Here is a 12706-nt window from a genome sequence, read left to right on the forward strand (position 1 = left end):
CATCAGTTGGTTATTGAGAATGGTCTCTTTGAACAATTCAAAATGTTGTTCTTATTTGACCCCGTGACCTTCACATACATTGTAGTGCCTGTTCAGGAGCATGCATAGTATTATGTAGTATGAGGTACAATAGTGCACCGTATTATTGCATGATCAGGTTTTTGGGTTAAATAGGCTTACTGTGCCAAAACTACCAAGAAATAACCTGAAACTGGAGGTTTTGTCTAACATTGCCCTGCACAGTATTGTGAATTTTCCTCCCAAATTCAAGCCCTTTAAAGGTACATGTTTGTACAAGTTGCAGAGTACCTTCATGCAAAGTAGATACATTTTTTTATTGATTATTATAGTGCATGTATGTAAACCTGCTCCTAGCAAAACTAAAAATAAACCCTTCTCAATTCTTGTTAGCACATTATGAAAAGAGGAACTGAAACCTGACACTTTTATTTTTAGGACAGGGGGGGGGGAGAATCTGCATTGGACTCTTACATTGCAGGATAGGAATTGTGTTGAGATGAACACGTCTAAAGATAGTAGGTCAAGTTGGGGCAGACAGCTTGATACATTGTACATATACATGTACATACGTAAATTATAGCTTATTCAACAGATTGTATCACATGTGATATGATGTGATGCACTGTTATTCTGCGTGTACACACATCTAGGCCTACCTGGTCATCAGAGTTGATTATTCATTACATACGGAGTGTAGTACACGTAAGTGACATGACGAGTGGTGCAGTTGTACAGTACATGATACACACGTACCTGTAGGGTATACAATTACACTGGATTGGATTCTGGACAGAGGGGATTGACTGACATTGAATAGATGTGCACGGCACAGACGTGGATGATGAGCCATCCCTCCGGCTGTGCATAAACACCTCAATGTGGGTATGTACAATGTACATCCATGTGAACATACAGGCTAAAGGGGTGTGCCGCAGGCTCACTGCACAACAGTGAAATAATAGAGAGAGACTGGGAGAGACTCGTGTGTGACGAAGACGCTCCACATGGTGATCCACTGGGATAGGAAATATATGCCGGCATCTGAATGTATCGCAGACACATAGCCATGAGGTATGGGAAACATGTTCAGTGGAAGAATTGCACTCCATATAAGACCCTGCAGGCTCACTGTATGCACAGCCTCTGTACCAAACCCACAAATTTACTTAACTGTAGAAGTCCCCCTGTCTTAATTTCGGCCAACTGATGAAATTTCATAAAATGTATTCACACTATTCTCTTGAATATTTTTGTGAATGCTTGATATATTTTGTATAAATATTGTATGCTTGTTATGCTATGTAATGTTAAAAGCATACATTTTCTTACAACAAAAATTATTGTATTTGGAACCTTTAGTATAGAAATCCACACACGTGGTGCGCTGCCCTGAATTTTAGTCTTTTTGATACACATGTATTGGATTAACCATTAGTTTAGTGTTTGTAGATTTTTGTAATTTGTTTTTAATTACTTTTAAAATTTGTTTATTTAGGAGAATACAAGAAGCAGTTAAATTTAACGCAATAGACCTTATGCACATGACGTCATTTCTGTAGGGCGCCCTCACCTAGAGGTCAAAAGGAGGTTGTTCATTGGCCAATCCTGTGCGCCGCGCGTACAAATCTGTGCATTTCGATTGTTTCGTCACTGTTTTTACACTAAGATGGCAGCTGGATGATGTCAATGCATTAAGGTCTATACAATTGTATAGATTGTAGGCCCTATACAAAGTGTGCCACCAACAATCAACTGAAGCCATGTAATCTACTCAACACGGGTTCACAATTATGCCTACATGATGTTTTACAAATCACTCTAGAGCAAGTACATAATTAGTACACAGATGGTGCTGAAGTCATTATGTTGAATGTGTGTTTTTCTGAATGCAATTTCAGTGTGTATAGAAATACATTCAGTTACACATGTAGCATCTGACCATGTGAAGCCATGGAGGTACATGTAATGTATGGTAGCTGTATAGCAAATTATGTGAAGTAGCAATATTGACTGCTCGAGTGTGATGGTTAAAACAAGGACTCCCTTGGTGATCCCTGGAAGGTTCTATTTTCCCTCATGTTCCGGGAATCACCAAGAGAGTCTAGTTTTTAAACCAAGAAGCACTTGAAGTAAAAGCAATCAATATTTAATCATAACACACACAATAGAAAAACAATAGGATCTGTGTACATGGTGTAAACAATTAGGTACCTAGAAGCTGCTGTTGCTATGGGATATGTAGCTCTGAGTATAGTGCTGTATATGGTTGCTATGGGGATAGTGAATTGCAGCTGATGTGGTTTTCTGTTAAAGACAGTGGACACTATTGGTAATTGTCAAAGACTAGTCTTCTCACTTGGTGTATCTCAACATATATACATAAAATAACAGACCTGAAAATTTGAGCTCAATCGGTCGTCGAAGTTGCGAGATAATAATGAAAGAAAAAACACCCTTGTCACACAAAATTTCAGATATGCTTGATTTCGAGACCTCAAGAAACCAAATTCGTTGAAAATTACTTCTTTCTCGAAAACTACTCCACTTCAGAGGGAACCGTTTCTCTTGATGTTTTATACTATCAACCTCTCCCCATAAATCATTACCAAGTAAGGTTTTATGCTAATAATTATTTTGAGTAATTACTAAAAGTGTCCACTGCCTTTAAGTATCAAGAAACGCTCTAAAGCCAGTCACAAGGCTAACAGTGTCTGGCCTGTATTGATTCATGTTTGTAAACACATTGTTCATTGATGTACTGCCATGACAACAGTAAGTTCAGCACCTTGCCGAATAGAATCTTATAAATTCAATTCACTTGTTTTTGTTTCAAATTTATTGGCTAAAATTTGTAGGCCTATCATGTGAGAAAGCACGTCAATTGTGGAATTTTTGTATTTGTTTATACATGAATACATGTAGGCCTTATTGTATGTAGGCCCCTACATAAATATTAAAGGAATATTACAGAATTGGTTTTTGCTAACAAAACAGTTGCTGGCAGTGTAAACACTTTATGCAATTCACAAATTTTTATACATAAACTGACAAACCTGTAGAAAATTGAGATCGATCTGCTATCTTGGTTACGAGAGAACATTGAAAAACCAATTACAAATTTTGCATTGCATCGATGCCAAAACAAAAATGAATAAAACGTTCACTGAGCGATATATTTCAAGGATGTTTTCTACTAGCATCATCATTAGACCGTGTAAGTTTTATGTAAATCTGTGATCTTCACGATTTTTGTTTCTTACCAATTCTGTAGCGCTCCTTTAACACAGAAAACAAACATTGTATACATTTTGTAATACACTGTATAGAGGTGTTCCACACTACTGAATCTGTTATTTTAGCGAGAAAACAATTATTGATATATGAATAATCAACTAATCACAAGAAAGGGACATAAAACAAACAAACAAATTTGATGAAGAAAATTCAGTAACATTAAATGTCTTTAGAACAGGTACATGTATTACATGTAGATAGAAAAAAAAAACAGTACATGTTCATTTTTGCAAATTTAATTTTTAACTGATAGGCCTATAGTCTGTCAACCTGTATGATAAAATGCCTTATTATTCCTTTTAGCAATAGGCACGGTCTGCCATTGCTAAATCCATTGAGACGCAACCTCTTAGTGATCTTTATTGTCTGTCAAGAGGCAAACTACGTGGGTGTTGAGAGCCCTAGTACATGATTGGATGAAGCACTACATGTACATGTAGGGAAGATCAGCAGGGTTTTTTCCCCTGGTAGTTTTATGGCTAATGGAATCAAGCTTGAATGCACACTACTATGGATGCCAAGCATCCTTGGCCTATTTCCATTAGATCAAATTGTCAGCTTTATGTGCAATGATTTATTGTCACAATTTATTATGTTTTTAAAGAGCATAGTTGGAGTTAGTGGGATTGAAAATGCATTTAATACTTTGTGACATGTGTTTTATATGGGCTATGTCGATCATCAATTATGATGTAGGAAGAGGGTTAAAACTTGCATCATGTTGTCTACATGACAGCAACTGTGCACATTAAACAATGTACAGTACACTGTATAAAATGTGTTGTACTATGTATTGTATCATTGTGTAACGTAACATTACAGATTTGTACATGTACATGTACACTGTAGTGAGTGTACACCATGAACGCAACAGATCATACATTATTTGTTGTTTTTACTATTTTTATTGTCATTGTTTTTGAGTGTTTTGTTTTGTTAACATTTGATACACTTTGTGGGCAGCCATGGGCTGACTCTCAACAATATTACAATACCCCAAAAATATGTATTTCAGTTAAAAGATACCAACTAGTGGAAATTCTTACAAACAAACCATTCAAATTTGAATAATTTTTATACAAGAAAATAGATAACACACTCAGTGTTATTTAGAAAGTATTTTTAAAATACAATTGTTTTTATATTATTAAACAAAGTACAGTGCAGTTCATGGATGTGTTTATGTGTGTTGTGCTTGCATGGATTGTACGTATACACTGATTTGGGGTACATTTTACAGTGTACATAAATATACCTCTATGTTCATGGATTGAAGAAGAAAGATTTAGATCTTAAAGGATCCATTCTACACATCTGTTTATCACACAAGTGTAAAGTTGCAGTGACAACCTGTTGTTGATCAATCAGATGCAAGAATTTTAGTTTGCTTGAGGCCTGAGGGTAAACTACAACACAAGTCTACATGATCCATTGCACAACGCAGTAAGAACCAGGGCCCAATTTCATGGCTCTGCTTACCGCCGAATTCTGCGCTTACGATCACGATTCCCCGCTTATGTGCAAGCGCCAAATTTCTGCGCAAGCCTTGTAAGCGTAGAAAGCCTAGTAACGTGAAGTACGCATGCGCAGAAGCCCAAATTTGCCGTTAACCCGTGAAATATGCTTGCCGTAAGCACAGAGTTCCCTGCTTCCGTAAGCGCCGATTCTGTGCTTACGGTAAGCAGAGCCATGAAATTGGGCCCTGTGCAAGCGCGTTTACCATTTTCACCATTTAGGGAGTTACATGTAGGATCAGAGGGTTTGTTAGGTGCAGTGTGCATTGGGTCAAATAAACTAAATGCTTTTCCTACAGTTTCAAATTGAATGTGGTGAAATGTACAATGATTAATCATTGCAATCATACATTGTACAATTTGGCACACTATACATGTTATACAACTTTAGACATACACACATAAATCATTATTGTTGCTGTACAAAATAAACCTTTGCAATACATTACCCAGACTACAGAAGCAGAGTGATGACTCAACATTGACCATGACTAAATATAGCCTCATTCATGGATATTAAATAATGAGAACCTTTGGTCTCTGGATTGCCTTGGAATGGCTTGTTCAATGATGTGTGCTTTTTGGTGCCAGGTTTTTAGCACAGTACATTGTACATTTATAAACAAAATTTATTCAAAAGATCTACATACAAATATAAACATAATTTTATTGTGTATTCAGAACTGTTATCCGCATTTGATGATTTGATCATGGTAAAACATGCCATGGAGGTGTCAGGGGCGCAGTAGTTACTTGTGTACATGTAACCCTGGGTTCGCAGGAACCAAAAAGTAATTTACAACTCCCTTTTTAAAATAAAACCAATTTATGAACATAAAAATTTACAAAGTGTTGCTTTTTTTAAATGTAGACAAATATATGTAAAATATGCATCTCTTGTGGAGTTTGTTTTCAGTAAAGTTGAATTTGTAATCATTACATGTAATGGGTGTTTGTTATCTTGTTGTTACAGAAATCTTGTTTTTTTGACAGCTGCATAACTTGCTGAGTTTCCTTTGTCTCTATTGTTGCTTTCAGGGCCCCCAGTGGGCAGCCCTTGCAGGAGTCAATGTCCCCCTACAAGCGCCCTCGTCCACAGAGTCCCCAAACCCATCGAGAGATTCCTCAGTATATCTATGTCTCTCCAGCGGATCAGCAACAACGCTTTCCAATGGCTGCAGCTGGTCAACATTACTCAGCCATTTATTCCTCTCAGGCTGCTAGACACCAGGTGGGTCTCCAAATAAAGTACTCATTTGACCATAGAAATAGAACCCGGAGAACGCTGAGTGCGTCATTGTGCATGCGATTTCTTTGTGAGACCATTTTTATGGACACGCGTCACAATTTGTGTACGTGTGTATGGCAAAATACAGTAGACGCCATGAACATTGACCAATAAAAACACGTAAAAGCAGTCTATGTGCAATGTCATCTTGCCATTTTGCCATACATGTACACGCGTGTCATGCGATGACCGTTTTGTCATACATGTTTACCACGCAGTGTCGATATGCTGCAGCCACAGTCGACACAGAGGGCGGCCGAGTTCAGTGTTCTCCGGGTCCTATTTCTATGGATTTGACTCTAATCTTTCTCTAACAACATTAAGTGACAGTCAGTTTTGGGTGTGAATAAGGGAATCAAAGTGCGTAAAAAGGTTTTTAATCAAGTGGTTTAAACACACACTGAGGCCCGGTTCTTGATATTATCATTGAGACGAATTTGAGGTAGAATTATCATGAATCGGGCCCCCGACAAGTTTAAACCACAATTTGTCTAAAAACCTTATTCCAATTCAGATTTATACCCCTCCATTGAAAATATCCAAAGACCCTATAAGTCATAAACTGACAGTTAAGCCTTAGCTCTCCTTCCTCAACTCAACTCTTCAATGAGTTTCTATGCATGTTTTGAGCACTGAGTACATGTACATGTAGCTCGTCTTGTAATTTTCAAACATCAGCGCTAAAGTTTTAAACTATCACATATAATTTTCAGTAGTGCGCAAGCCAAAAAAGCCAAATGTGTAACTATCTTGTGATTTGCCATTATTGATACTGAAGTGTACACATGAAGGTTGGGAAAAAGATCTGTATGTACATGTCAACAGAGGTCATGACCTCTGAACCCCTTCAGATTATCCTCAGGGAGTCAGTGCCTTTTGCAAAATGAAAACAGCCTTGGCCCATCATTCAAAGACAATAACCAAGAAATGTCACTTCTATCAGCGCGCCTATTGCAAAATGAAAACAGCCTTGCCCCATCATTCAAAGAGACAGTCAGTTTTGGGTGTGAATAAGGGAATCAAAGTGCGTAAAAAGGTTTTTAATCAAGTGGTTTAAACACACACTGAGGCCCGGTGATGATATTATCATTGAGACGAATTTGAGGTAGAATTATCATGAATCGGGCCCCCGACAAGTTTAAACCACAAGTTTAAACCACCAAGAGATGTCACTTCTATCAGCGCGCCTTTTGTCACCTATGAACTTACTGTCAGTTGTCCAAGCATCTTCAATACCACAATGTACTGGTATAAAGTTGTGGGGGTAGGGGGGGGGGTGGCAGGATAGGGGAGTCTTCAGTTTTGCCACTTCCTAGACTCTCCCAACAGTCTGTCATCAGATTAGTAATTTAAACCCATTACAAATATTGAACCAGCCCTTGAATCATGCAACAGGAAAAGGCACTGCACATCCAGGTACATGTACATGTATGCACAGGTTTGCTGTAGACAGAAATAGTTCAATGTTGTCAGCTATTAAGTAACATGGTTGAGGATTGACAGCCAGTTCCGCTAGATATAAATAAAGTCCAAATGTTTATTGCTCTTTCCTAATCTTCATGTTCACAAGTTTCAGGTTACAGGTAAATCGTGTTCAAGTCAATTTGAATGGAAGTCAGTGTTAGTGTTTTATTCAGTTTTGTATTAAAGAAACCTCTCATAAAAACAAATGCAGATCTGTCTACATCATTATGTACAGATTTATTGCTACCCTGATGTCTGATTCTCTGGCATCCTAATTATTGTAACATGAATGAATGTGTTGCCTTCAGTTGCAGTAACTGCTCTAGCCCTGGTTTTAACATACATGTAAGGGTTCATAACCAAATCTTGTTAATGTTAGATTACATACTCGAGATGTACTGACACATATAAAGGCTCTTTGTGAATTTTGCAGCTCATAAGCCGCTTATAAGCTAAATACTTTGGAAAGGGCAATCGGATTCATTAGCGGAGGTTTTTCATTGATCATGTAAAAATTTACATCAAGTTGTATAGTATACACATACTGCTCTTTGTGTACATGGAACACGTTTAATTAATTTAAATAAGCTCATTCTTAAAGAGGAAATGTGAAATAAATTTTGTGACTCATTTTTGAATTGATAAGAGTGGGACAAAAACTCTAGCTTCATGTTAAAATGGTGTAAATTGCCATTGTATTCAGTAACCTTTAAGTGCCAAATTTGGCAACATTCGAAACATCTGATAACATCATTCTGAGAAAAATGGGTCTGCAAAGTTTCATCTGGGGATGTTTTAGTTAACTCCTGACTTTTTAAGAGTGAAATATGAAACATGACATCATTGGATTTCAACAACTAATGGGTCTTTGCATTCCAAGAAGGATTTTTTTGTCAGGCCAAAGGTAAAAGTCAAGGCCATTTTAATTTAATATCATCAGAAATCAGGAATGAACCAAACAATGCATTCAACGACAATTTACCTAATTGTTATTTCATAGTTTGTTTTCATTGCTTTACTCTTATGTTTTCTTATACCAATCAGGAGCTGGCAGCCATGGAGTTCCGTGACCCGCGAGGAGAGCATTTTAATGCTCAGATTAGAAGGCGGCCATCTTTACTGTCAGAGTTTCAAGGTCACACAGCCACAGAGCGAGATCGGTGAGAGATACAAATTAAATATTTATTAAATAAGTTAATAAATAAATAAATAAATAAATAAAAGACAGCTCTGAATGATTACAAATCACCATAAAAACAAAAAAAAACATGCCAGATTGAAAAAACACCAGTTATCAATGACCATGTCTCTCTCATAATCTGAAGGGTATAAGGTAGTGTGACGCTGTTGGAAGCCCAGTTAGGGGGAAGTAAGCTGAAAAGGGAGGATGGGAGGGGCTGGAGAAAGGAGGTCACACAAACGACTGCTGGCATTGCTTTACTACTTAGGCTGAACAAAATAATTGTTGTGTTTCCGGTTACCCGACCGTCCCTAGAAAATCACGCCGACCCTGTATCTTTTTATTAAAAAAAAAACGTATAAAATAAAATATTATGGTGCCGACCCTAAACCTCATTTTTGTGCACATCGTCCTGGTATGTTTCTATGTTTTTTCCTATAAAAAATTATTTTTTATTCATCCAAACAAGATTGTCAGACACCTCGAACCTTTGTCATTTCGTACCTTGGTCACTTCAATCGTACGTACCCACCGGCATGCCGCGTGTCGTCCCGTCCTTCGGATCGTTATGATTTCGTCCGTCCACACACGTACACACACACCACACGCACACAGACCTTCTCGACAAAATTCAGTTGTTGTGTTTATATATTCTAGAAGTGTGCTTGCAACACTTGCGCAAATTGAAGACGTGCCTACGCAAATTAAAACATTTTACCTGCGAGAATGTGCACATTTCCAACATTGCGCATTGGAATTTTGAACTTGCGTGATTACTTTTTTTGCGCGGTTCTGTGACGTACTTGGGCTCGTCGAAAAAGGAGTGCAGGGGTGTTTTCAGAAATTTTGTCACTCCGTTTATTTGCAGATAAAGTTGGGGGTCAAGCATTGCAATTTCTGAAAAGTTATTTTTTGCAATTTTGTTTTTATGACTTAAGAATACATTAATATAAATGAGGAAAGTGTTTTTGAAAATGTTTGACAAGGGTCAACACAAGCATGGTGCCCCACCGAGACGCAATCGATCGAGACTTCTCAACTCCTTTCGTTGCATGCATGTGCTGTACATGAGTATGTACATATACATAAACATGTACATCTAAACCAAACATGTACTATGTGTGTACGTACGGTGTGTGTTTGTGCATGCCGTGTACTGTGTGTGTCACGGCACCGCATGTAAAAATAAATAGTGTTTTTCGCTGCAGCATCATGGCGGCACAGCTGGGGACAGGGGGAGTCTTCGCATTGCTGCAAGGGATCTAGCATGGTGTCTCCACAAACCTCACATATTTATATTTATTCATTTACTTTTACATAAAAACTGCAATAAAACATGTTGTTATTTGTTCTTGAAAGAATGGTTACATGTTCTTGTGTTTGTATTTGTACTCAAACCATCCAATTTCAACTGGTGTTAATTAAGTCAGATACTCTGTCCTTACTCTATGGAGTATGGATACATGTATTCACAAATCAGTGAATAGACAGTACTGCATGTAGGGACTATTGATATTTACATAACAAATTTGACACGGTCAGTTTTTCAATTGAGTGCGCAAAATAAAAAAAATATCGGAACATTAGCCTACCCTAATTTTCAGAGCCATAAAAACTTCAAGCAAAAAAAAAAGTTATTGCCTACCTACCTACCCTATTCTCCCGCACAGTGTAATAGGAAACACAACTATTCTTTTGTTCGGCCTTAGGGCTGTGTGTATATGAACAATTTTACAGGGGTTAGAACAAAAATGAAAATGCCCCACAAATAGTCTGCAGCTAGGATTAATCCTATCTCGAATAAGGACGAGTAACTCATCCTAACTTAATCTTAGGGTTTGCATATTACAGTGCAAGGCTGGGACTCGTCCTAAGTCCTAACATTAATCATATGTTAGGAAGAGTTTGGTGAAATGAACAGCAGGGCCAGAACTCTAGAAATAATGAAGCAAGAGACAACCATTTTCACCTGCAATTAGATTTGATGGTCCTGCAACTGAAAATGAACTGAAAATACTTTCCTGACACAGCTTATAGACAGATTATGTAACCTCTGTGTTCAAAGGCCTGTAATTTATAGCAGTTTTCTTTTTCCTTTGGCAGAAGTAGTTATTGTTGAGGGGTGGGGGGTAACCCATATTGCAGAACTTTTATAATTAGAACAAGACTTACACAATTCTCTGAATTTATATCTAAGTTGGTTTGTGGTGCTTCATTTGATTCCAGACAAGAGGAAGGACTGTAATACAATTAACCATTCAATGATGTATGTAGTGGGTTGACATATATCATAAACTTAAATGGATACGCCATCCATACTGTACATGCTTCAGCATCTTAGGAGCATCTTTCTGGAATAGCAAATATTAAAAGGCATGCTACGAGATCCATATATTCATTATGCCAAAAATATTGATGATAACTTGAGTTTATAAGTGTGTAGGAATTGTGTTACCTTGATATGAAGGCATTGCTATAAAAAAATAACCAACAGTATACTAGGATCAATTACATGTAAACAATACCAATGATTTTCCAATATTGTCATTTATCTCCTTCTAGAAGTGCGGAGTACTACAGACCAAACAGTTTTGAGCCAGTTAGAGCACCACCTGTCACTTCACAGGTTGAGACGGAGCAGGTGATGGCACCAAAGCGCCCTCGTTTGACCATGGAGAGCCAAGAAGATGTCAAGCCAATCAGACCAGTCCCGCTTGCTGGTGACCCACGGGTCGTTCACATAGCCCAACCTGAGATAAAAAAGGTACAGGAGACAATCATCACTGTAGTTTAAACAAGCTCATTGTTGCATAAATGGGTCTGCCCACAAGATGATCCTCAGTTATTACTAAAATAAAGGGAAATTTGTCTTGCTCTTTGTTAAGAAAATCCTGAAGTGTTTTGGAATGTGCATGGGAAGGTAGACTGGGCCCCTGTCTTTATCCGCAAGGATAAAGACAGTAGGTACGTGCTGCTTAGATCCAATGATTCCATTGGATACAATGATATCATTGGATAACCTTGTAGTGACATGAGCTTTCCATACATGCCCAAACAGTACACTCCTATCATGTCTGCCATTTAATTTGACTGCCTATCTCTATGTGAAATGAATGTAGGTAAAAGGTGCATGTACACGACGGCTGGATGTCGGGCTCTGGCGTTATTCACGAGCCTCGAAGTGTGACGTCAGATGTTCAGGCTCATGGAAAGCTTGAGAAAAAAACACTTCTGTTTTACTGTTATCTCCCATTTTGATACAAATATTATACCACATGACCCCATTAGTGATGATAGATCCAATTACGGTAGTGTCAAGTCAGTGGTAAGACAGTGCACGTCAACGTAGTATAAAGTTGTTTGTGGCACAATTCACATTCCAGAAAGGCTCTTAGCAAAAACATAGCATCACAGGCCATTGAGATTATGTGTTCTTAAGGACCTTCTAGAGAGATAATATAGAGGTTTAGCTGCACGTTCAGAAAATTTGTTGTGTCGTTTCTAGGTGACGTCACCACTTTGGGCTTATTTCATGCTCACGTATTACGTCTGAACAGTGATGCAGTTTCTTACTTGCATGTTATGATACATTTTTTGACACTGACACCACAATATGAGGATTGATGAGGCTAAAAAACACATCAAACCCTAAAGGCCAAAACACATGTCTTTAATACTGTGGCTGTAGCATCCCCTACAATTACGTAGTCAGATTTGGGACATTAAAACTTGAAGAGGTAGTTATGAAACCTACAAACCTGTCATGTATAATCCCACATTGACAGGTAAGTATATATGACTTCAATTCCTATGGTTTATCCAAGGAGGCCAACTGGTTCCCTGCCCCTCCTAGCTGTGTGTAGAAACCATCTTCCTCAGGATACAGGAAGTGATTGGAATTAACATGGCACCAGTTAGGCGGTGGAGAAAACCCATGTATTAGAG

General features: G+C 38.0%; 1 protein-coding gene across 1 annotated transcript in view; it reads left to right on the top strand.

The window, feature by feature from the left end:
* The window catches only part of LOC117290974 (nuclear receptor corepressor 1-like), a 74354-nt gene that overhangs the window by 4954 nt on the left and 56694 nt on the right, over positions 1-12706 (top strand). Inside the window, exons 2-4 of the mRNA XM_033772564.1 lie at positions 5868-6060; positions 8626-8741; positions 11324-11525. Of these exons, the coding sequence (XP_033628455.1) occupies positions 5868-6060; positions 8626-8741; positions 11324-11525 (511 nt within the window). The remainder of the gene's footprint in view (positions 1-5867; positions 6061-8625; positions 8742-11323; positions 11526-12706) is intronic.

The sequence above is a fragment of the Asterias rubens genome, chromosome 5 (genome assembly GCF_902459465.1).
Source record: "Asterias rubens chromosome 5, eAstRub1.3, whole genome shotgun sequence".
NCBI lineage: Eukaryota > Metazoa > Echinodermata > Asteroidea > Forcipulatida > Asteriidae > Asterias > Asterias rubens.